Source organism: Rhopalosiphum maidis, chromosome 2, assembly GCF_003676215.2.
Source record: "Rhopalosiphum maidis isolate BTI-1 chromosome 2, ASM367621v3, whole genome shotgun sequence".
Classification (NCBI taxonomy): Eukaryota; Metazoa; Arthropoda; class Insecta; order Hemiptera; family Aphididae; genus Rhopalosiphum; species Rhopalosiphum maidis.
This window is the reverse complement of record NC_040878.1, coordinates 33,981,420-34,009,147: the sequence shown is the minus strand read 5'-3', so window position 1 is coordinate 34,009,147 and position 27,728 is coordinate 33,981,420. Positions and strand designations below refer to the sequence as shown.

Below are 27,728 nucleotides of genomic sequence, written 5' to 3'. Positions count from 1 at the left end.
TTGTTCAAACATGAACTCTAATAATATTAACAACGATGGAATTAATTTTTCAACATTTGATACAAGTGCATATCATTCGACATTTTATGGTAAACAACAAACATATAAAACAAATTTTAAAATCTTTTTGTGTTTAAGTAATTTTTATAACGCAAAAGTAGTAACACAGATTATATAACCTACGTTAATAAATTATTAGCTCATCATTTTGTTACTTATATTGTTAGTTGTTAATTAAAAATAGTTAATAATATTACCTTAATAAAATATTTATGACATAGCCCGCTGGCCGTTGCTACAAGTTAGTAGGCCTACCACCTACATTACCTTCATAATTTAATTTAATTTCTACTTTAACCCTACTTCGATAAAAAAAAAAATAAAATAATACAATTTGCATTCAAATAATAATAATAATAATTATATGTAGATGATTTCCGCGAACATATGTAGTTTGCTCCCAAGCAATTTTTTCAATTTTTTTTTCAAAATGTGTGTTTTTTGATGCTCAATTTTGATGGTATTTTAAAAATAAATCGCTCAAACTTACATTGAAAGTAATGAAAGTAATAGTCAAAAAACTTCAAAATTCTCGATTTTTAAAATAATCGTATTTTTTAGATTAAAATACCGACAATTTATATTTTTGGAATTTTTTTTTAACTGTTAGTATTTTCGTGCTTAACATTTTGGTGAAATCGGAATTTAACTAACGTACTTATACATTTTATGTTAAACTCAAAAATTCAAAATGTTCAATTTTTCTAAAAATCGTGTTTTAAGTTTAAAATAACAATAAAATATATGATTTTGGAAATAATTGTATTAATCAAATCACATTAAGCAGTAAAAAAAAAATTACTGAAACACAAAGTCATGCGTTTGAAATATTTCGTGTTATCTTTATTGTTAAACACACTATACCTTATATTATATACGAACATACGATCATATCGTGTATTCGTGTATGTAGTAGGTACTATGTGACGTAAGTTTTGGCTGTCAGAGTTGACAAATTGTTTTTAACTAGTATTAAATGTTATTTTCTTATTTTACAAATATTAGGGTGTAACTGTCAGTTATAACTTGTTAAGATACTTATTTCAAAATATTTAATTCAATAGGTACACAGTACAACACAAAATTATGCCTATTGGATATACTTAAATATTGGATACTTAATGTATAGGGATCGCATATTTGTATTGTATATTTCTAAGTTGTATATGTACCTATATTATTATAATAATTTAATATCAAATTAATAAATGTGACGTTTAATTATTAAAGGTAATGTAAACGAAGATACGAATTCATCAACTTCTTATAATTGTAACCAATTATATCCAGTAAATAAATTGCGTGAGTTGGCAACAATTTTAATTTAGAAATGTATACTTAGTTTAAACTATAATTTATAGTTCAACAAATGATATTCTGGTATTAAGTTGATTTTGACATAAATATTTGTAATAGTTACTTAATAGTATGAGGAAACTTTTTTTTTATGATGTATATTAATGTAGAATTTAATAATGTAAATTTAATAATCAATTAAATTGTATTAAATACAATTATAAACTATTATTTTTTATTTATATTTTAGCAGAAAAATATAGACATATATTTTCGAATTATACGTACTTCAATAAAATACAAACAAAAGCAATCGACACTATTTTCAATACTGGTAAGTACATATATACACTAGTACTATTGTCTATTACTACTATTGTTTAAATGTATAACTATGATATTATACAGGGTGAATCTTTTATCATAAACCACTCATTATTTCAAAAAGTATTCATGTTTTAAAAACATTTTTTTACATAGTTTCAAGTCGTTAAAAAAACAACGTTTTTATCAAAAAATTATATTTTTAAATATTTTTATCCTTATTTTTTTTATGTTTTTTACTTTTTTGAATTACAACATAGTTTTAATTTCATATTCCAAAGCAGAAAATTTTTCCGAGTATTTTGATACATAAAAATCGAATTTAAGAGGAGCAGTTTATGAGTTATAAGTATTTAAAGTTAAGATAAGTGGAGTATTGGAAAAACAATTTGTGGGGTTACCCACGATACTCCGTATCACTCCACTCCGCGAATCTAAACTTTAAATACTTATAACTTATAAACTACTCGTCTTAAATTCGATTTTTATGTATCAAAATACTCGGAAAAATTTTCTGCTTTGGAATATGAAATTAAAACTATGTTGTCATCCAAAAAAGTAAACAACTTAAAAAAAAAATAAGGATAAAAAATATTTCAAAATATAACTTTTTAATAAAAGCGTTATTTTTTTTAACAACTTGAAACTATGTAAAAAAATGTTTTCAAAAACATGAATACTTTTTGAAATAATGAGTGGTTCATAATAAAAGAATCACTCTGTATAGTGTAAAATAGGATTTAAAAAATTGATCATTATTACACTAATACATTCAATTACAGTGATGTACCTTGGCCTTTCTTACGGGGGAGGGCGTAAATATATTTTCATCCACTCTTGAAATAGAAAATTACTTAAAAAAGTAACGTCATCGCTACAATAATTTTATTAATAAATATAAGAATTGGGCCAGTGGCGTAGCCAAGGGGGAGGAGGGGCTATAGCCTAAATTTAAATATGGAAATTGTCTTACAAATTTTAGTTATTTAAAATAGTAAATACGTTAACAGTAAATAAACGTTAATATGTAATCAGTATTTTTGTTATGTTGTTTTTGATTTTCAATAACTTAAGATAAAAGTAGTTAGCCCCCCTCATAGAAAAATCCTGGATACACCTCTGAATCGGGCTGATTATATTTGTAAAATACAACATTGTAAATTTGTAATATATAAAATAAAATAAGAAATTTTTATTTATTTAAATATAGTATAATGCATGTTTATACTATAATGCACGTATTATATTATACGCATTCGGGCATTCGCCATCACAGGCTCGCCACTGTTGAATATTATGATATTTTCTTAATTTTTTATGAATCTTTATGAAAATTTGAACTGAGCATTTTTAGTTAACGAAAAAATAATTTAATGCTTATTTAAGATAAGGTTAGATTTAACGCAATATAAGATTTTACCTTCGAAATGTTTACTTTTTACTAGGTATACTATTTTCATACATTTTTAAAATGATTATTTGTAAATATTTCACATATCCAATATTCAAAATATATATTTTTATACCCTATACAATTTTTTTACTGCAATAAATTAAATAGTAATATATTTTAATATATTTTGTTGTATTTTTAATATTTACCATATGTGATGTGTGTATATCCATTTAAAGTATAAACCAAAAAAGCAATTGTTCCTTATATAATAATGCCCAATAATTATTGACATAATTAAATATGATACATAATATGAATAATAATTAATATAAATTTGAATTGTGTTTATATTTAAGATAAATCAGTCGTTGTGTCCTCGCCTATTGGATCCGGAAAAACAGTTATTTTTGAATTAGCTATAATACATTTTTTAGAAACAATTGGGAAGTTTTCCAATAATTTACAAAAATTTAAAATAATTTACGGTAAATTTATCTATTATGTTTTTCATTTTGTATAAAATTAGTGTATATACGTATAATATATATTTAAAGTCAACGTATTAAACATGTTTTATATATTATATTATATATGTGGTTATGTGGTTAAAATATAACTAGGTATTTAAAATTTAAATGTAAAATATCTGTAAATGAGTTGTTTATATTTTGATAGTGGCTCCAATAAAAGCATTGGGTTCCGAACGCCATGAAGATTGGAAAAATAAATTTATAGTCCATGGACTTAAATGTATTGAAATTACTGGTGATAATGAAGTTACCGATTGTGTATCATTAATTTCTAGTTATCAGTTGATAATAACTACTCCGGAAAAATGGGATTCAATGACAAAAAAATTTAAAGAATTTAAGTATCAAATTAACATGGTCAAACTTTTTTTGATCGATGACGTGGGTGTACTTCATTATTGAAACACATTATATTAAATTCTTAATTAAAATTCATGTATTTTAAAGGTCCATTTAATAAACGATGGGATTCGTGGTGCTACATTAGAAGCTATTGTTAGTCGCATGAAAATTATTCCAAAAATTGTAAATTTTTATACAATATATATTATATTATGTTATATAGATATATGTATAAAAGTTAAAAAATATTGTATTTTTTTTATATTGTTTTTAATAGTCAAAAGTGAATGATTTCACATTGCGTTTTGTTGCTGTATCTGCTACAATAACAAATATTGAAGATATTGCAAAATGGTTAACTAATGATCAAAATTATCCTGCCCATTACTTGAAGTATATACTTTTTATGATACAATTGCATTTTATAAAAATGATTTTAAATGCGAATTATTTTAATACAATTTTTGATATTTATTAAATTTATTATAATATTGTATATTTTTTAATATTATTTTATTAATGACTTAATAAGTATTGAATATACAATATTTCATAGGAGTGCTGAAGACGAAAGACCAGTGAAATTACAAAAAATTGTGTTAGGTTATAACTTTAAGGCAAATAGCTTCAAATTTGACTTTGACCTTACTTATAAACTTAAACCTTTAATAAGACAGTATTCAAATGGGCGACCAACCTTAGTAAGGAAATATTATATAAATTTAACAAAAAAATTGATTTTTAATGTACAAATCTACAATAATAACTTTAAAAACAAATTATAGATATTTTGTTCTACAAGGAAAAGCGTAGAATTTACTTGTAGTATTTTAGTGAAAGACATTACAGTTTCGTTATCTATCGAAAAACAAAGTTGTATCAACAAATTTTCAAAGGAAATTAATAACAACAAAATTAAAGGTAATAAAAATACACTTTATAAATTAGGCATTTGCAGTATTTCTTAAACATCCTTTTTAGAAGGTTTATTATAATTTTAACCCTTGGAATAAATCAAAACAGTTTTAGTAAAACTGTGTATAACATTAAATAATAATGAGCATTAAAAAGTATAAAGTGTTAAAAATAATTCCGGATTTAAAAATACTATAGAAAAAATAATATCGGACATAATATAACTTCCCTATACTATAGTCCTACACACAATCACTCAGTCAATGAAATTCTTGATCATTACATCATCCGATCACATAATGAAATTTCATATCATTAAGATTCAACAAATTGCGTGGTTTGTTCTGGTAAACTTGTGACTTAGTGAATCCCCATAGGAAAAATCACACGTGTCAAATAGGAAGATCGAGGGGGTAGGTTTGGTGTTTGGACGTGTTCTCTACGAACTTGATGGGGCAATATGTGATCGGGCGATGAAGAATTTCATGGACCTAGTGATCGCTCATAGGGCTAGTACTTAGTAGTGGAGGTTAGGTTGCGATTTGCCTGATATTATTTTTCATGTTTATAACTCAACTTCTTCTGAAGAGAATGATATGTCTTTTTGTTATTGTTACATAAATTAATTTGATCTATAAGTTATAGACTATAACAATTTTAAATTCGGCGTTCTTTTTGAGACACACTATACAAAGTATTATTGTTTAGCTTGATTGTACATATTTTATAGAAATGTTTAAATTTGGCATTGGCTGTCATCATGCTGGTATGTCTATTCGAGAAAGAAGTGTTACAGAAAAATTGTTTCGTATTGGATGCTTAAACATACTTATCGCTACTAGTACTTTAGGTATTGATACTCATATAAGCTTACTAAAAGATAATACTAAAAAAATTATAAATTCATATTAAATGTATTTTTTTTACCTTAGCAATGGACATTAATTTATCAGCACATTTAGTTATAATAAAGTCTACTGAATATTATTCGTTTAATGAATATAAAGAATACAACGAATGTCAAATATTACAAATGGTCGGGAGAGCTGGAAGACCGCAATTTGATAGATCTGCTACTGCTATTATCATGACGAAAATATCACTGAAGGTATGATACAATAATTTATTTACAAGTTATCAATTTTTAAATATTGTTGTAGGTACTTTTTAGATTGTTATTATTAAAAATATTTAACATTAAATTTAGATATGTAGGTACCTTACAAATTTTAATTTAATATTGATGAATGCAAATTTAAAAGCGCATCATTTAAGTATAAAAACCAAAGAAAGTGTATAGTATGTTTTAATATAGGTACTTTGTAATTTGAATTTAATGATAAATCATTGCTTTGTAAAAATAATTTGCTTTAAACTATGAATAGTATTTATATGCATATAAATATTATAATTTATATGAAATCAACATCACCCAAAAATTTTCCAATGTATAGTCCTAATTATTTACATGGCCAATCAATATATATATACAAATACGGATTTTTATGAAAATAAATAATTTTATTGAATGCAGATTTCTTAATACTGATTAAAAATAAGCACGTTTTATAATACTCTGAATAAAATAAAACTTTTTATTTCACATATTTTTTCACATTTTGATATAAATATACATTTTAAAATATTTTACCAATAAGTGCATAATTCATAAATATTTTGTACTTACTACTTTCATTAATATTATAACATTTAACATGTATAGTACACGGATTTCGTCATATAATTGAAAGTAGGTACTCTTAAAAGCTCCAAATAAAGTACAACAATTAAAGAAGTTATGTTTAAATTTGTCTTCCGCATAAATCAATCATTACTCGGATTAATCATTGGTTAGCAGATTCTATTCTAACATTTTTGAAAAATTTATGATGTTATTTTAAATCTTGATTTAGAATATTAAGATACTGCAATTTATATTATAAAAACTACTGATATTAAGCAAAATAATGGACTGAAAAATCATTTAGTATATATTTAAGGAAATATTTGTTTTTTGGTTTAAATTATAAAAAAGTCTAACAATAGTTACGTTAAATTATTTCGGTAGTGGAAAACGTAGCAAACAAATTAGATAATGTTCAAGGAGAATTCGAAAAAATAATAAAAAATAAATTAAATTGCATAATAGCTAACAATTTTGATTTACAAAACATAAAAACTATAATAGATATTTTTCTGAATAAAAATGAAAATGCATCAATGGATATTGAATTTACACTATTTGATAATATTATATTATCATAAATGAAAAATGATCCATTATTCTCGGGCGACGTTTATTACTTCTTCAATTGCCACAAATATTTTGAGACCTAACTTTCATACTTTAAATTTAAAAATTCAAAATGAACGTTGTTTCCAATTATTTTAAAGAAGACAATAATAAAGATAAATAAAAATATTAATATAAATTACAACATTTTTTTTCAAATAATTTATATTTTTTAATATACAATTTGGTAAAAATTATAACATAAATATTTACACATTTTTACTTTTTTATTTCATAAAAATATACGCCTTGTAGATCATTTTCAAAAAACTAACATTTAAATTTATTGATGCGTCTCTGTCTAACAGATACCTACATTAACAGAGATATATTTTAAGATGATATAGGACTTTTATTTGAGACATAGGTAGGTAAGATTAGAGCGTGTCCAAGACAAAGTTTGGTTGTCCTATGCTTACTTCATTCTTAAGATAGAATATACTCCTCGAGATTATTCCCGTAACGTCTTTAAAATTTTTACCGGCGCCTCGATACCAATTCCCAATGTCCAACTAATTTTCTTCTCTTCTTAATGGTTCCATAGATGCACCCAATCCCCTTTCCTTGATCTTCTATTATATTCCTTTCTACAACGCTAGAATTCATCAGCTATTCGTTGTACCTATGCATACAGTATCTCATGACCAAACATAATAATAATACACATTATAGTTATTATAAGCATTTATTAATTTTATACAGTTTAACAAAATGATACGCTTTACAATTAATAATAAAAATAAAAATTATCAAATTTAAATAGCATATAGTATAATATCTACTTTTATATTAATTAAAAAATATTCAAAAATGCATACGATATCTGCTTATATAAATGTTTATTATAGGTACGTAACACAACAGCATATTATTATAGGTACAAGTAAAATGTGTATATAATATTGTGATGGATTCATTTTCTATCGTGTACAATAATAAGGTGTCGATAATTTTAAGATAAATTGTGTAGTTTATTAAATAAAAAAAAAATAACAACATTATAAATATTTTTAATAGAACGTTATAAATATTTATGTATAATAGATAATATATAGTTTTGTCGTTTATATCTATTCATATATTTTATATGACTTTTTTTAAATTTGTTTATTATAGAAAATATTTAAATTTAAAAATACAAATTACTTATTAAATTGTTTTATCTTCTCTGAATAGAATTTGATTCACTATTTCCAAATGGACTAGCATTATCTTGGAAGGTAATTTTTGGTACAAAACCACTTTCTCCATCAACGTAGTACGTGACCGTCATGAGTCTACCATCCGGAAGATATACAAAGTACGATCCTTCTATGCGACCTGTCTCTTTTCCAACTTCGTTTTGTCCATAGTAATTTCCACTTGGTTTATCTTCCACTTTGTATTGGTATTCGTACTTGAAATAATTAATTCAATTAAATATTTGTAAATATATAAGAAAAAATTGTAGGACATTAAAATATTAGGTCGCTATAAAATGTTATTATTGTAAACTTTTATTCTATATTTTATTCATCAAATTAAAACACGTTTTTGTGATTCCAATATTTTTATAAAAAATTAAATTAGCCTTTTTACTATTTTATCTTTATAAGTGTGCCGCTAACTCGATTGCTAGCATGATAGAATGGGTGAGCGTAAACATCCCCCCCCAAAAAGTACACCATGTAGCCTATTTTATTTATCATACAATGACAAATTGTAATATCCACGGATTTCCGTGTTAGGTAAATTTAAAGTTGTATTTATAAATCCAATAGTATATTAAAAGTAAAGTTAGATATTTTATATAGTAGCTAAATACATTTAATATGTAATTTCTATTGTATACTAAATAGAATACTTAATTTATGATGGAACAGAAAAGAGCACTTAGATATATATATATATAACTAACTAACCTAACTAGGATTCCTAGTATTAACGTGTTATGACTTTATAAGTGTATTAAGTGTAGGTATCTATATATTCACTTTAAAGTTTAAATACATCAAAGTAGTTAAAAATAATAAAATTTAAATATGCATATTTTTCTTTTTTTATGCAGTAAAGTAAGTATATGTGTATTGTGTGTGTAAAAATGGGATTTTATATTCAGAAGTCTTAACTCTTTATTAAAATATTAATAATCTTATCCAAATAATATATTTTGGGTCATTTTAATTTACCTACTTATTAAAATATTCTTAAACTTTTATTAATAAATTAATTTATACTATTTTATTTATAGATCCATATGTATATTAATTAGAGGTTACAATTTTGCCTTTTATGCATAATATATATTATATTATATATGTATAAATATTATTAATAAAATAATACTATCTATAATTTATTTGTAATGTAATTTATGTTTAAAACAAAATATAAGTCTATTGTTGAGAAATAAAAAAAATATTATCATCAATTATTATACTATAATATTGTTTGTTTTAATGTATACATAGTTAAGTGAAATATAATAAATTAATCATAAAAATGTATTTGTAAAAAAAAAAAATACTATTGAGTAAATATATTTAAGCTCCCGAGAATTTAGACAAAACAATTAATAAAATAAATAAAACAAATAATGTTAGATTTTTAACGCGTTTATTGGTGTATTAGAGTAATTTAAACATTTTAAACAGTACTTAAGTTGTTTTTAGTTTCTTTGATGGAAAGATTGACTGGTCATTTTAGAAATTAAATTAATGCGACGAGAAATACATATAATCAGTCATCCAAAAAAGATATTTACCTATTTATTTTAGTGGTTAATCCTAAATTCAATTTGAAATTTTTTTTTAAATTCAAGGAGTTATTATTGCTTTTGAAATTAAACAACCTTCTACAGTGGTTCGCTAATATTGTAAATCATAATATTTATATTTATATTTTTGTTAAAAATCATACAGTTCCATAATAAGTATTACAACTATTAAACGCGATGTTGAAATCAAAAACAAGATATTATATTATTTAATATTTCTCTAATTTCTATAAATATTTTAATGACTAAAAATTAAATAAGAATAATATTATTTTGAAATATTTCATATTTATTATTAAATTATTTTTGTTTACTTTATCAGTACTATTTTTAATATGAAATATTGAATGGTTGAATTAAAATTTAAAAACTAATCGACTTGGTACTTACTGGTTCTGGTTTTTCTGAGGCTTTAATCGCGGAGTCCCCTTGCGGGCGACCTTGGATTTGGAATATCCATGTGAATAGAATGACACAGAATAACCCTTCTTTTACAAACATCATAGTGATATATTTTCTTTAAAAATTATACAACACTTTTGAATCTTTAAAAAGAAAAACGTATTAAATTCTTAATACACTATAATAACAATTTAACTTATATAGCACCTTATATGTTTACAGCGAAATCAAATCTTTGTAATTGATTTCATTTCGACTTGGGTCTCCTTTAAATATAAACCTCTCCCTTTTTATCCCCCCGTAGTGTTTATAGTAAAATATTGCTCCGCCTTGAAAGGAAAGTACGAGTTATAAATAAAAAAATGTTAAAACACTCTAGCAGAAATACTTTTATATATAGTTGGGAATGAAATATTATGTTTAAACGGTGGTACATTTTAACCTATCTTATAAAAAGATTGTTTTTGTATCAACTGTTAACGAATATCGAAAGAAAATAAGTAGTTAGTAAAAAAAATTGACGCAATGATTCTGATTTTTTAAGTTTCAAGTTTGTAATTAAGATTTTTAGGACACAGAAAAAACTAAAAGTTTCACGTAACATAATTTTAGATTGATAAAAACTATATATCATAATATATCATATTCAATTTATGTATAAATCAGTAAATTTTCTATTTTCTCATTATATTTTTGACCCACGTAAAAACAAACATTTTATAGTCAAGAACATATTTTAGATAATGTAAGTCAGTACATTTTAACCACGCTTAAAATTATTTTGCAAATCAAGATTTACCAGCTAATAAAGTAGAGTTAATTTTTATTGTAATTTTATAAATTTCTTAAATATTTATGAAATAATTACAATATGTCAAATGTCAATATTTAATATAAGCTAGGGTTTATTTTAATTTAATACCATATTAAAGTTATTGACATTAATCGATACCTTGTTTGTGTCTCGATTAATCCTTTCTATGTAATTAATATTGTCATACGCTTTATGCCATTTAATAATCAAGCTATTTTCAAGTATTGTATTTAAATATTTAATTATTTTTTTATTTATTGTTGTATATATGAATTTATTTTTAAACGCTTAGATACTTTTGATCAAATTTTTAACTTTTTTGTTATCTTATTTCTGAAAATTATTTTTATTCTAAAATTAAAATTACTTATTATTTATTAGGTAATATTTCATATTATTTATATGGACTCATTTCTTTGATAAATGTGTATTGGTAAAAGCTTAATGATAAGGGTCAAATTTATTATTGTAGTTTGTATGTACTATTTACTTTATTCACTCCGAATCTTATTTAATGTGCAATTAACGTTAATCCATTATCTATGTTCATACGTTAAGAATAAATGAATGATTGCTCCTGAGAGTTAGATATTACGTTATGTTTTCTTCGCATTGTCGAATCCACACGCAATGTTAACCTTTGAACTCAACGCGCAACCGACATTGCAAACAAGCTCCTCAGCAATAATTACATAGGCTCACCATTCTTTAAATATACTAACATAATAGATAGCTTTCTTGACAAAACATAGGCTGTCCAGTATATTTAAGTACAATTTTTTTTTAAATTCCACCACAATCTTATAATTCCGAATATCTTAAGTCAATATTTTCTAACCGAAATTTATTACTCTGAAGTTATACGTATTTAATAATTAAATATTATATTTTAATAAATAAACAAATAGGATTTTATTTAAATGGAAATAATATTTAACTTGTTATTGGTGTTTTTTTTACAAAAATCAAATCAATAGTATTGTAAATATTCATGACATTTGGACATTTGGTATAAACCTATAGATAGTTGCAATCAAAGATAATTGTAAGTAATTCATAGTAATTTAATTAGTTACTACTAATAATAGTAAAAACTAACGAAAATGTAAAATTTATAATTCACACTTATAAGCTTGAATCGATTTATGGAGTAAGTATAAAATAAACTAAAGTACATCTATATTTATACCAAAAATAGTTAAAAGTTTTTCTGTACGATGTATGAAAATTATTATCAATTATTATACTGTATGTAAGATTAAAAATATAAGTAAGAATTAATTTTTAATTACCTACCTATTAAGTTCTAATATTAGTAATTGAATAATTTATTAATACATCGATATAATTCATAATTTATAAATATTATATATTTAATATTTATACAATTGAATACGATAATATTTTAAGTTCTAGATATGTTTTGGCGTATTGTGAATACCTTACTTTCATAAAATATATGATATTTAGTATACAATATACATATGTAAATTTATAAAATATTACGTAATAGATTCCTTAATAAAAATGGGTTTATAATACTAAATAAAAAATATATTTAAATTTAATATAAATCAACTATGGACTATAGTTATAATAACGGATTTTTAGTGTTTTATACATTAAATTTACAATAACTTACATTAATTTTTAAAATTATAATATTTTGTCAATAAGGTTAGGTTGACTTATATATATATAATAAAAATAACATAACATATCCTAGAGCTATCATTTTTAATTATCATGCATTATAAAATTAAAGTTCAACTTTATTATTCCTTGTCTGATACTCTGATCTTTAAAATATGCCATAAGTCATAACTCATAGTAAAATAACAAATAATATACACTCGTTCACAAACACGTAACACTCTCTTAAATAGTATACGTCATGACACTAACTCGATGCATTTGAAGTGATAGAATATTGTAATAAATTATAATTATATCAAACTGCGAACATTCAGTTTATGGAGTGTATCCCTTATAGAGCTTATGCTTAAGATTATAGCGTTTATATACAGACCAATCAATCTTTTATTATATATACGTTTTTACGCTAAACTAAAAATTGCATAATAAATGGTGTAATTGAATAGCTTCAAGTTTCTTTGAAAGATTAATTTATTATTAATACTTCAGAGGGTAAAAGTACCTATAGATAGTTAACAGTTTCAAATTATAGAAATTAATTAAATTACATCATTTCGAATAAACGTAGATTTTACAATTAAAGTATTTTTATTAATTATAACAGTAAAAGAAGTAAAAATAATAATAATAATAATAAAAATAGCGAGTATGGCAATATATGGAAAAATTAAACTTTAAGTATAATGTAGTATATATAATATTATAATATATATGCATATTATATTGTATAGTTATAGACTTATAGTACGAAATAATATAATATTCTATAGAATATTTGATATTTATCTTTTATCTATGTAAAACCTATTTACCTATAGATATATGAATCACCTTGTGTATAATCTGCTTCATTGTATGTAGAATATAGATTCTATACTATACCGTAAGGTCTTTTAAATGTAGTGTGACAAAAATGGAGGAGGATTACGTGTAAAGTTCTTATATAATTCCCACCAATTTTATTTTATATTATATTTGAAATACTTCGTGTAGTAATACGTATTATAGTATTATACCAAATTCATACAAATTCAATTTATTTTATATTTAATATAAATTGCTGGTATTTACTATTTTATCCTTGTTATATTATTGGAAAGTTCTCAACAGTACCATTATAGACTTATAGGTAATGGTATTAACCACAATAACTATTATAATTCTTAACATATTATATAGTTCACAATATTTTTTTTAATGACAAAACATTGTTGTATATTAATATTTAATGTATTTAAATACATTACACGTATTCATAGATGTATGTAATTATTTTAAATTACATTTTATTGTGTAAATATTGTAGCAATTTATACATGCAATAAGAGACAGGATCACGTACATTCAACAATTTAAACATACCTACATAGAACGTTTGCTGATTCATTCATTATTTTCTACTCTTTTGTGATCGGTAACTACTAACTTGTAACTAGTAATAGGATAAAAAGGACGAAAAACGTTCCATTGTCTACTCTATAATATACTGTGCAAACAATATGTAATCATGGGCTATAATATTACATATTACGTTTGTAAGATATTGGTCTCGTATTATGTTGTATAGATTCCGCCGCATTAGGAAATGGTCGAAGAAAATAAGTTTGGACTCAGCCATTGGTATTGCGTTAAAGTCGAATGATAAAATAAAAATAACCATAAATCGGTTATACTCAATATACTCGAGATATATGAATTATTTTATGATTATAAGAAGGCAATTATATAAAGCTGGATCACCATTGTTTTCTAGTAAGATATTCATTTTAAAGGTTTCAATTAAATCCAAACACGATCTTGGTTTATATAATAGACAGTTATAGAATGACAATAGAGCAAAACAACGCGCTCTTTTCTAGTTACGAGACTGTTGATTTGTCTGGTTAATCTACTCGGTTTGTTTTAATGTTTTATAGGTATACTTACATAGAAAAAGACAAAGTTGTAATTTTTTAACATGGTATATTATGTAATTCGCTATTATTCATACAAAAATTCTACGAATAAAGTCGAGTTCACAGCTAGATACGTCACTTGTTGTGTCATGTCTAAAATGTTAGCTGAACCCAATTTTCAATGGATCATGGTTATTGAATGACCACGATATCAGCGGCTCAATTAGAATAAGAAGCATACGACATAATATACACGTAGCTTTGAACCCGGTTTAAGCATAGATCAATAGCATAAAGTTTTCAGTACAAATATAGTAGTATAGGTATAATGAACTTAAGATACATTTTTTTATCAAAGCAAAGCAAACTTGATTTGTAATTTTATTTTTTTCCATAGGTATTTTATAAAAATGTAACATTTAAAATGTGTTTACCTCATAGACATAGTATTCATTATGCCAGTTAGAACAAGGTATTCCAAATAGGTATATGTTTATAATATTCCACAGAGGTTATTTTGTGACCTTTGTGAATGGCAAAACCTTTCTTGGAATTAGTGTGAAAGTAGATTGATCATACACACCTTTCTGTCAACAATGCGCTTTATAAAAATAATAATAATACAAAAATAAAAACCCGTCTATAATCCATACTTATGTCATGTAAGCGAGTATTATGATTGTCTTATTGTAAAATTTCCTAGAGTGTAGTACTGTAGTCTTATTATACGCATTATACGTTTTGAACATACGCGAGTGTTGGTATGATAAACATAATAATCATTTTTGAAAAAAAAAATTAAATTCAAAATGTGATATTTAAGCGTTTTATAGAACGTCTGTATACTCTGTGCCACATCGTTCTAGAAATTTAACGAATTTTTATTTATGCATGTATAATTTATTTACCAATAATATTTTGATGTTAAAAATATATATGTTTGTAATTCATATAATATATTATATTAGTTTATAGGCAATTGAATAAATTTATAATATTAAATATATAATAAAAAAACGATTAACACACGTGAATATTATTTAAAATAAAAGATTTACTTAAATAGTTAAATACTTTTATTTAAAATGTAAAATATTAATATAATGAAATCTATAGATAGAGGACGTCTATATTTATTAAGATTTGGTCGTTAAAAATAAGAAAAAGTAGTAGGTAACTATTACTCAAAATAGTTGCGTAAATTAAAGGAATAAGAAAACATAAATACATAAAAATCATGTCTCCTTCATCTAAGATTATATTACATAATTATTGTACAAATGTATTTATTTATTCAAATAGACACACATGACCTTACAAAAATAAATGAAAAAATAAAAAAATTAATATGGAAAAATTCCAATAGTGTACTATTGATATGATTGAGTAATAAAAGTTTAATGGAAAAGTTTCATGATAAGTATTTACCGTTAGTTATTACATGAGTTAAAGATTGAATTATTATGTAAATTTCGATGGACCCAGAAATCGAAATATTTAATATTATATTATTAATTACTAATAATAATTAAATTACCTACTTAATCATTGTAAAAACATTAGATCACCAGCCGTAATAATACTAATACATAGGAATATATTATTACTTGATTAACATTAAATAATAAATTAATAATAATTTATTTTATTGAACGTTAAGTACGTTTTGAATTAAAACTGTTAGAAGTCAAAAATGATTAATCAATTGGCATTATGGTAAATTATTTCGAAACGGATCAGGGATCATAAACGCAATACAAATAAAACGTGCCAATATAATGTCTTAGTACAAGAATAACAACATATAACATATTTTATGTTTTACTATCTGTGTATTCTGTAATATTACATGTATCAATCATTTTATTATCATAGATAAAATATTGTTTTCTGTATAGGTATTTATGTATAATTTTATGGTAAAATAAATTAGGTAATTATTACTGTTAATATACGGTATTTTTTATACATAAAATATGAGTTTTTATACGAGATAGATAGAAAATATTAGTTAATTTATGTAAGTAATCTATATTGATAATTTTTTTTTTAAAAAAAGTTAATCTTATAATATATACAATCTATAAAAAAAGCGCAAAAGGTAAATTTAAAAATTTAAATTTTGTAGCTGTAGGATTAAGATTTAAAATAAAACATTTTGAGCCACTACAAAACTGCTAACAAATTATTCGATTTTCATTTGATTTAAATCTTACGCACACTAAGAAGATAGTCAATAGGTTTAGTCAAGCTACCTTGTTAAATGTCTGGAAGTGATTCATTAAACATGAGTTTCGAGGTGAGGAGATCACTTGTTTGATACTGCGCTTGTATAATTATGTAGTTAATCGAGAAATGTTGTGTAATAGAATTGGTTAATAGTTTCTCTAATTGTTTTAAATTGCAAGTCGTTGTTAAGTAATTTATTAGTTACGGACCAGGGAACTTAAGGGATTATACTTAGATAGATAAACCCAAAAACATAAATCGTATGGATGATGTTTGTTTGATTAGGTCACATAATTATATACAATATAGATATAACTTGGAAGTTATAAGTATACTGTATAGACGTATAATATTATCATTTGTGCAATTATATTTACTTATTATATAGAGCCGGTACGAAAAAATGTTGATGGGGAACCAATTTATAGAGAGTCATCTTCATAAATACTTGACTGAACACATGAATGCAGAGATTTTTTTGGGTACGATATACAATGTTAAGGTTGTAATGGATTGGATAAGATCAACATTTTTATATGTCCGGGCGTGCAAATCTCCTCAAAATTACGGAATGATCAAGACCTTTAATGTCCAAGAAGTAGAAAATAAACTACAAAGTTAGTGTATCACATATTTGATTTTTATATTTGTCACTATGCAGACATTGCAGACGTTTGTGTAATTTCAGTGCTATATTAAGTTAATTTTAAATATTTTAAATTCTAAGCTGAGTAATGAGCTAATGAATGTATTATATTAATTTTACTATGATGTGTTTATTTTTGTGTGTGGATACACGATATAAGAAAATGAAAAAATGCTTCGATTATCGTATTAAGATGGTTTAAAATAGAAAACTGGATCTAGATTTTACAAAAGAAGTTAAAATTAAAATTGTCCAGTATTTTTCAAAATAACTTCATAAAATCATAATACAAACAAAAAATTAAGAAAAAAATGGGAATTTTTACGTGAATCCAATGTTTAACAAAATATACTTATTTTGTTTTTGTGGTATAATTTGAAAATGAAAAATCGCGCGTAAATACTTAACATTTTCATCAAATGTTTATGTGATTTATTTTGAATTATTTATAGACAATTGGACATTTTTTCTAATTTTTTTTTTATTTTTCACCACACACTTATAGCACTATATTTAAAAGTTTGACGAAATTCGTAAAATCTCAAAATGGTATGTATTAGTTTGTAATTAGAAACTTCAAACTCATAAGATTTTTTCTATCTTAGATTTTAAATTTTAATACAAGATTATTAAACAGTTTTTCTACCTAAGCAAAATAAAATGATTATAGGAGTGAGGAGTCACATTAATTTTTTATGACTATTTGAAGTTTATATATTTATGTCATTTAATATTATTCACCCATAAAATAACTATTTCTCTTATTAAATTTTGATAATTTGTTATTATTAAAAAAAAATTACTGTAGTCTGTAGATACTTGAAATTTTACTAAATACTTGTGATAAAATTTTCAAAATATTTTAATTCTTTTTGAGTTATTTATATTCATTTTCAAATTAATATAAGATTTCACATTAGTTTTTTTTATAGAGACAGGTAACTTATATAAGAATGATTCAAATACGAGTATATAGGCACAATTTATTTGTATTAGCATTTAAAGTTTAAATTTTTAACATACCTAATATGTTATGGAGCATAGTTTATGATTACTATGAATTTCTCATCAAAATCTGCATTAATGATTAATTTTTATCTAAACCTAATTTAAACATCTTTATTTATTTTATTTGTATATTATTGGTAATATTGTATTAAAGACTAATTAGGTATATAGTTAATAATCTGATACTTTATTGAATATTTTAGATTTGTGTTTAACGGAGATCAAAGCATTAGCATGTACGGGGTTAATTAACTTTCTTGATGGAAATAATGATATAATTTCAAAACCAGAATGCGAAATAATGGCTAAGTATTCAATAAGCTATGCAACAATGAAAAAATATATGCAAGTAAGTTGAATATGTTCCCAATCTTAAATATATAATATATTGATTATTGAATATTAATCGTCGCAAATGATATTAAAATATTGATTATTGTCTGCATAGAAAATATCCCTTAATATAGTTTATGAAATAAAATTGAGAATCTTTCAAAATTATTTAATGTCCTATAACTATGCTTGTAAATGACTTATTCATTTATTCGTGTACTTATAGTATTAAAATATATGCTTAATGATACAACTTATGCCAACACTTAAATTGATAAATACGTTTTTTTTTCTTCGTAAATCACTACACGGAGGGCCGAACTGTTTTCGCATTGCTTAGTCCGATTGATAAATACCTATGTACACATGTTAACACGTATAAAATATATTCGTTACAAATTTTATAAAATTAATTATTCTAGATTTCGAGTTAATAAAAATAAAATAAGACGTCAATGTATATGAGGACCGAAAATAAGAATAATTTTAATTTCTAATATTGTTCTTGTTAAAATATGTATAACTGATATTGTTGACATTTATTTAGTTAAAAGGAACTGAAAACTTAAGTGATATGATAAATTTATTGTCTCACTCTAAAGAATTCGAATACATCAAGCTGAGAAGAACCGAAAAAGCAGCTTTAAATATTTTGAATAAAAATAAATTACCGGGAGTAGATGTTTTACGATTTCCTATCGAAGAAGGAATAAATACTCGAGAAACTAAAATAACTTGGTAATTTTTATTTTTATCTAAAATAGTTTGTTTTATATTTATTAAATTATTTTTTATAATATGAGTTCAAACGGATATGTTCTTTATAGTCTTTTACAAGCGATCTTAGGAACGTTAAAAATTACGGACAGCTCCCTAGCACAAGACGCGAATAAAATAATTATAATTTCTACGCGATTGACTAAAGGTATAGGCTACTATATGTGGTCTCTATATTATACTACGTGACTAAGATATTTATATGTTTTAGCTTTAAGAGAAATCATGTTCAAAGGTACAAAATTCGAAATTGCTCGAGTCGCGTGCATTTTGGCAAAATGTGTGACGACGAAATTATGGGAGCAATCAAAGTTTGTTTCAAAACTCATCCCAAGAGTAGGACAAGTGTTATCACGAGATTTTGTTTTAAATGGAAAAACTACATTGAAATCAATTAGGGATACTGATCCTAGAGATTTAGAACGGGTAAAATTACATTTTCTAATTTAAAATAAATACATTTTTGATTAAATTAATATCATTAATATTTTGTTGTAATTATTTTTTAGCTTTCATCATGAATTTTTGTGTATATAAGTAATATATCAAAAAATATGAGTAATCATGTATTTTTAAACTATTTATTTATATCTTTCGACTAGTTTAATAATGAATACGATGTTTACACTATAGGTACTTATAACGTATAGTAACTTTTCCGTAATTGTATAGACCCATAAATGGGCATAGAAGTTGTGGTGATGACACCGCATATATAGGACGCTTCTTTTTTATTTTATTATCCTTGACCTAAGAGTCAACCCACTTGCATAGTATAGGTTAATGAAAAATGACAAAATTAATTTAAAAACTTAAAAGTGTGATAAACAATAATCAGTTAATTATTATTATACGGTTTGTATTCATTTTCATCATAACACTAATCAATACCTATAAACCGAAATATAGTCAATACTTTCTATAGTAATTTTAAGAATAAAAACTACTTAAGTGTAACATACTAACATGATAGTAGAGGAAAAATTAATATGTATACATTTAAAAGATAAATCAATATAATAAAAAAAATAAAAAATAATTCTCACAAACGACAAACCGAATAAAAAGTATTTGTACTTTATAATCGTACCTTTAAAGTTCGTTTATAACCAACTAAATTTTTTATTTAGATGACATTGTAATTATACAATGAAATGCATAAAAAACTAATGATTTTTCCAACCGAATTTATGTAAATCATTTTTAGTTAAAATACTATGTACCTCCAAAAAAACAATATACATTACATAAGTATTTGACATTTTTATAATGAGTAACAATTAAATTATATTATTTTTCCAGTTCCTTAACCGACAGCCACCATTTGGAAACCATATACACAAGTTTATTAGTCAAATTCCAAAGTATAAAGTGCGTACAAGTTTTGATAAATTTTCAGAACTAGTTATCGTAACACTCATTTTAATTGACCACGATAATATTTCGTCAAATGTACTATTTCAAACCATATCAGTTTTAGTGGGTGATTCTGAAAATCGTCTGCTAAAAGCTCAACAAATACGGTAGTATAATATTATTAATAAAATAGTAAATAAGCACTAGTGGTACTACAATGTCATAATTGTACGTAATTATCGTGAATTATTATTTTTTCTAGTAACGAAAAATTTTTGGAACAAGGAGGAGTCATACAAATGACTACACCATTACAAAATAATTTTTTTTTGGATATGCCTAACTATGAAATTATTATTTGTCTAATAAGTGACTATTGGGGTAAGTTTAAAAACATTAAATATACATATTTAACATATTTAATAGTTCTATATTTTTATCGTATTATATTATTTATAAGAATTCCTATTTATTTTTGTAGTCGGAATTGATATTGAGATTAAGTTCAAACCAGGTAATCACGAAGAACATGCCAAAGAATCAATGAGTGAAGAAAATTATGACGATGAATCACCTGAATCACCGTTGAAAAATTTCCACTCTCCGCCACCAAAAAAAGTATTGTACTAATTCAATAATATATTTTTTGTGCAATTAAGTATCATATCGTTATTATTTTTTTTAATTTATCGAATAATTATTATAAATTCGTAGAAGCGAAATTTCAGAGAAGTGAAACAAGGTAATAAAGACAAAACACAGTTAAATATTAAAAAATATTTACATAACATTACTTCGAAAGATCAAGACCCTAAAGTCATGAATAAACTGTGCGTGGAAGAGGATACAAATACTGATGTAAAACGTTGTGCTAATGAAAGTAGTGTTGCAACACGTAGAATTGCAGGCGAAATGTTCAAAACACAAACTAATTTCCAAAACCCTGGTAGGACGTTTAAATTATTACCAGTTAACGTCATTTTAAAATCTTTAAATTCAATAATAAGAATGTTTCTCTACATTATTTTGATTTCAATAGGACAGTCAAATGAATATTTTAAATTCAACAAAGACGATTTAAATAACTATTTCTGTTATGATGAGTAAGTTTTACGTATTCAAATATTGAGTTATATACCTACAATTTTATAATTAAATACTGTTGCATAAAACGTATTATTGTATCAAAGGTTAATAAATGACGACGTATTCGGTGATTTATTCGTACCCGAAGATAATAATCATGTCATCTCTAAGGCATTTGATTCGGCAATAGAGAAGTGTTGTTTTAGAGAAAGTGAGTTGTTTTTAATTGATGATGTTTAATTGTTGAAACTATTTACTAAAAATTGTGTATAAATTTAAATACGTCATACAATATTCCTATGTTTAGGAGTAATTCAAACTAATTCTTTAAAAAATCAAATTCTGAATGAAGTTATTGAACCGTATGTATTATTATTTTTTTTGTTATTATAAATCTTTTATCAAATTTTGGTATTAACTACTACTCTACTACTATAGAGAATATTCGATAAATTTATTTACACCTATATTATCTAGTGTATAATATATTAATATATGTTTTGTTTATAGTTTGTATAAAATCAAATCAATGTATTGTTATTATAAACCTATATTATACTTATTATAGTAATATAGTGTATAGTACTATGGTGATTATAATTATAATAATTTCGAACACTGTTCTAGTAACATAGAACAAAATATTATCACAATTAATTTGTTTGATTACGAAACAATGATACATAATATTATACTATAGGTATAATAGGTACCTGGTACATGTATATTGTATATATATAATAGGTTTCTGAATTAATTATGTAACAATAACAGTTTAATCTTTGGTACATCATTTTTAAACATCGTTATTGATACTCAAATTATGTTATTTTACGAAGTTGTGTCGCTTTATAATATTATGGAATTTAACGTTTATACAATATTCATAAAAAGTTTATTTTAATATATTATGAAGCACTGTATATAATTCGGATAATTTTCAGTAATTTTAACTAGAAAGTAGAGAATTCGAATAAATGGTATTTGTATTTAGAATTAGCATTATGTTTGAAAATTATTCAATTATGTTTTTATTCGAATAATTGTAAAAAAAAATCATTCAAATAATTATCTAGATAACATTTTGCCTAACTCTGCTATACATATACTTTAAGCAATTTTATTTTTCAGCATGCAATCGAGATGTTCCAGAAAAGACAGTTGTTTAAATGAGAAATTAGAATATAATAAATTGATAATGGAAGAAAAATCGGGCGACGGTAAAGTGGTGGTGGATGTTCATCTTCCAGAATTTAATCAAATCACTTGTAAGAATATAAATCGATACAAGAAAGGTAATTACAAAGTTCTTCTCTAAATATGAGATTAAAAAACACTTTCAAAGTTTCAAATGCTTGTGGATATCGTTATAATGAACACCTATTAATGCTGTTGCTTTTCAGTTTCTTAGACTTAAAAGTAAAGTTCTATAAATTAATTAGGTTATTATTTTTTACCAGATCAATTATTGGCAAACAAAGAAAACTTCAATCCTTATAAATTGAAGTAATAAGAACATTATTATTAATTTTGAACTCATAAAATAATAAATAAATATGATTTTTGTTTACATTAAAATATTTATTTAATTATTGCTCAGCAGTACAAAAAAACGCCTTCCATTCGATGTTATACAAAAATATCACTCCGAAAGTAAACACGAAATTATGTCCATTGGATTTGATGTGAAACAGAGACATTTTTCGGACTTAAAAAGTACAAATAAAAATCGTTACATGCTCTCTTCAAGGTAAAATATTTCTTAACGATAGAGTTACTCCAATATATATATGTATAATAAAATAGTGGTGTTTAAATTCAATACATGAATTAGGGAGTGAGTTACTTTGAATTTAGTATGAATGTTAAAGCGCTCAAAAGTCCCTAATTAATGTATGTATAGATTATATTAAAAGGATTAAGAACGATGGTACCAGAGATTATTTATGTTGGAAAATTAAAATATTCTAAATTTCTAAATTATGTAATAATTAGATATAATAGATACTATATGTATAAAAATCAGTGAAATTATTTTACATTTTGTTTCCACTTATTATGCTCTTAATCTGAACTTTTATTCTTCATAAAAGCTGTGTGTTTAAAATATTAAATTTTCAATTTCCATAATTTGAAAACAATTTATGTTCGTTTTAGGACATCGACGACGAACATGAGTCAGACAGATGTTGTATTTGAACAGAAATTCGAACAGAACTTCTCTACAATAAATAACGAACATGTAATTCCGAATGCGGCCGTGGGTCGATTGTCCCGTCTAATAGAAAACAACTTGAAGGCCCCGTCCGATTTTTTAATTAATCAGGACACCGAAAATTTGCCTGAAGTAACTGAAATTCATCGCAGGGAATACTTAGCAAACACCTTTGTACCGGTCGATCGTGGTAGCATGCAGCAAAATAGACCAGAATTTGAAGTTTCCGCGGCACCGACGGCCTTGACACCCAGACACAGTAATTGTTTTGGCGGTAAAACAACTCTAGACAAGTATTTCCGAGCGGTAAAAACTTCACGGCGACTACGAGATCTAAATTCCAGGAGGCTTTCCGTAGCAGTGTCAGACGTTTCCGCGAAAAGTCTTGTCGAAAAACCGTCATCCGACTTAGCAACGCAGCAAAAGACTGACCCCAAAGACGAAAAACTGTTGTTCACAAAGCATTTTCTTAACCGTGAGTATTGTAGTTTATGTATTAAACGTACATAAATAAATATTTCCATCATTGCGCATGCTGCACCACCATTTAACATATAATAATTAATGCAAAAAACTCGTTACGAGTATAGGCATGTGTCGAATCGTATAAATATTGTTTTTGAACAAACAAAGCCATTTTGAGTATAAAAGGTTGCTTATTCATAATGTGCTGAAATCAAAATTAGAACGTATAAATAAATAACCTCATAACATTAAATAATATAGTGAATAGCTATTTTAAACTTTAATATTTTTTGGCAATTTATTTTCTTATTTTATTAGCTCTAAACAAGGTGTTTTTCTAGAGATAATTTAGCTTCACACGCAGCGTTACAACGTGTGAACACATTAAAAATTAATTTTATAAGTGTTGTGAAATCATATATATTATTATATCACCTGCTATAACATTTTAGTCCATGATGCTACTGACCACTGACGTGTTTCTATCATTAGTGGTTTATTTCTTCGCACGCACTATTATAGTATTATAATAACATTAATAACGGATAAATGGTGTAAGATAATGATAATAAATAATACATGTCAAATACATTTGCTCGTATATTCAGCTAGATGACTGTATATAATATACTATTTACAGTTTTATCGATTATGTAATTTACATATAACTTTTTGCCGCTGTAAGTCACGTTATTTCCGCCGGTTTACAAACATCAAAGGAATGTTTATATTACTACAACGTTTCGCGATACCATCGCCCCGATATTGTTTTCGTCATTTCTCTGTCTGCCGCATCTCCTATATTGTTTTTAACCATTCTCTCGCTACGGACGCGATTTGATCGTTCTTACAAGTTTCGTGGATCGTATTTACGTGGGTATAAGGAGAAGGAGCTGGTTCATAAGCTGACGATTTTAATGTGAGATGTTTGGGGAGTATACTGTAATTTGTATGCTACGTCATGACGCGTCAGGGGCCTATTTACCTCATTTTTAGAAGGGAGGGGATTAATTGAAATAAAGTACATTTATTTTGTTATTTATAATCTCTACTTATTTTTCGAAATTTTTATTATATTCCATACCATTTAAATCGTTTATAAACTAATGATATTTGTTTAAGTTTATAAATTATACTAGTATGATTTCCTTTTAGCGTCTAGACGCACTGGACAGTGAAACAATTCGACCGCCCTCAACGCTTAGGCATTAATAAAAAGTAGCGTTTAAACATTTTAAACGCTGCAGGAAGACCAAAACCTTTAACCAATGCATAAAAGTATACGTTATCAGACAACAGACGGCATAATTTTATCATATTCAAACATGTATTTAGACTTTAGAGTAACAACAATAATGATAATATATATTAGCATAGTGTGTAGCACTATACAGGGGGGGGGTTCAGACCCCTCCCCTTCAAATATTTTTGAGTAACAAGGAAAAATATATATATTATACGTATATTATGTTGCGGTACAATTTGTATTACTAAATTTTGTAAGCCCCCGAAATTTTTTTTTGTATACATGCCTGGTATGTAGTGTGTTTTGTATATTCTTATTAAGTATAATAATGATATGATAAGCATTATATAACGTTTAAAATAATAATTTTATGAATAATATTAATCCTAAATAAATGTTCTAACCTAACCCCTTGAATTTCACCCTTAAATATGCTTTTCAACCAATGAAGAAAATAAACAATTATCTTTCTAAACGTGATGTGTTAAGTCGTAATATTGTGTAATATAGCATTGTAATAATTAATTAATTATCATATTTTTTATTGTATATTTTAGATAATTTGGAAGAGTCACGTGAAACGTACCTGTACCAGACAGTGTTTACGTTACTATTTCCCGGCGACTTCTAAGGACTTGTAAAAATAACACCCATACCCGCAATATGATTCATATAGCAATAATATTCAAAGCATTTCAATGATATAGTTTAGTAATTATAATATAAGGATCGTGAATTTACAGAACCTAAGACTCATACATCATATAACTTTTAAAATTAACTTATTCACACTTTTTTTAAAATCGCAAGCCTTTTATAAACAAGTTTTAAAAGTTACATATCTTTTATTTAAATTTCTTAAAATTTCCAGAAATAATTATGTTATGAAATTTACATAAAAATTGGTTTTTAATTTATCATGTAATATATATTACTAAATATTACAATTAGTGCAATAAATACTATATATATATATATATATAAACTATGTTATAAATTAATAAATAAATATTTTTAAAAGTAAAGTACGGTTTTTATTCATTTAAAAATCGCGTCAAAAATTTGGATTAAAATATATATATATTTTTTTATTGATCTTAAAACATCGACAACAAAGGCCATTAGTTAAAATATATTTTTATACATAGGTAAAATTTAATAAAAGGTTTCTCATTAGTTGTTGTTACAGAAACCTAAGAAATCTCAACATTACAAATTTTTTTATGTGTATTTCAAATACAAGTTGATGAAATTGGACATTTAAATTAAAAATAGTAATTTTAGTTATTTTGTAAATAATTCCAAAAATATTATTCGTTGGAACTCGCTGCCGCAGTAGGCTACGTAAAATATTATTTACTTTACATAATTCAATTTTTGTTATTTTATCATTTAATTTAAATTTAACACATCCATATTACATGTAACCTGTATACTGAATCGTCGATGACGGGTATTATTAATATTTTATATACTAAAATAAATACTACCGTTTCCCATCGGTTTATTCTGTGTACCTGTTAACTCAACAGTTTTTTTTCGTTATCGTCTTAGCTGTGTATTCGTATATTATATGCGTCTATACAAATCACAAACCCAGACCGAACCACCGAGCAGCGACTCGTGTCGGGAACAATCAACAGCAGCCAAAGCGTCGAAAAGTTACTTTTACGATTTTCCGTACACGTA

The 27,728-nt window shown here is 24.7% G+C and overlaps 2 protein-coding genes across 2 annotated transcripts; one reads left to right on the top strand and one right to left on the bottom strand.

Annotated features, from left to right (window-relative positions):
- Positions 1-10: 10 nt before the first annotated feature.
- LOC113553777 (probable ATP-dependent DNA helicase HFM1) lies at positions 11-26,724 on the top strand. The gene is made up of 28 exons (XM_026957296.1): positions 11-89; positions 1,291-1,362; positions 1,607-1,690; positions 3,433-3,561; positions 3,752-3,987; positions 4,054-4,131; positions 4,226-4,341; positions 4,505-4,649; positions 4,734-4,869; positions 5,594-5,713; positions 5,796-5,971; positions 17,296-17,524; positions 18,765-18,910; positions 19,442-19,632; positions 19,722-19,819; positions 19,883-20,097; positions 20,974-21,194; positions 21,290-21,408; positions 21,509-21,645; positions 21,742-21,973; positions 22,067-22,130; positions 22,218-22,324; positions 22,421-22,475; positions 23,245-23,408; positions 23,574-23,619; positions 23,714-23,863; positions 24,271-24,803; positions 26,597-26,724. The coding sequence occupies exons 1-28, from the start codon at positions 11-13 to the stop codon at positions 26,668-26,670; spliced, it is 4,152 nt and encodes a 1,383-aa protein (XP_026813097.1). The 3' UTR covers positions 26,671-26,724.
- Positions 8,202-10,562, bottom strand: LOC113553778 (pro-resilin-like). The gene is made up of 2 exons (XM_026957297.1): positions 10,302-10,562; positions 8,202-8,552 (listed from the first exon to the last, which is right to left on the bottom strand). The coding sequence occupies exons 1-2, from the start codon at positions 10,413-10,415 to the stop codon at positions 8,316-8,318; spliced, it is 351 nt and encodes a 116-aa protein (XP_026813098.1). The 5' UTR covers positions 10,416-10,562; the 3' UTR covers positions 8,202-8,315.
- Positions 26,725-27,728: the final 1,004 nt, after the last annotated feature.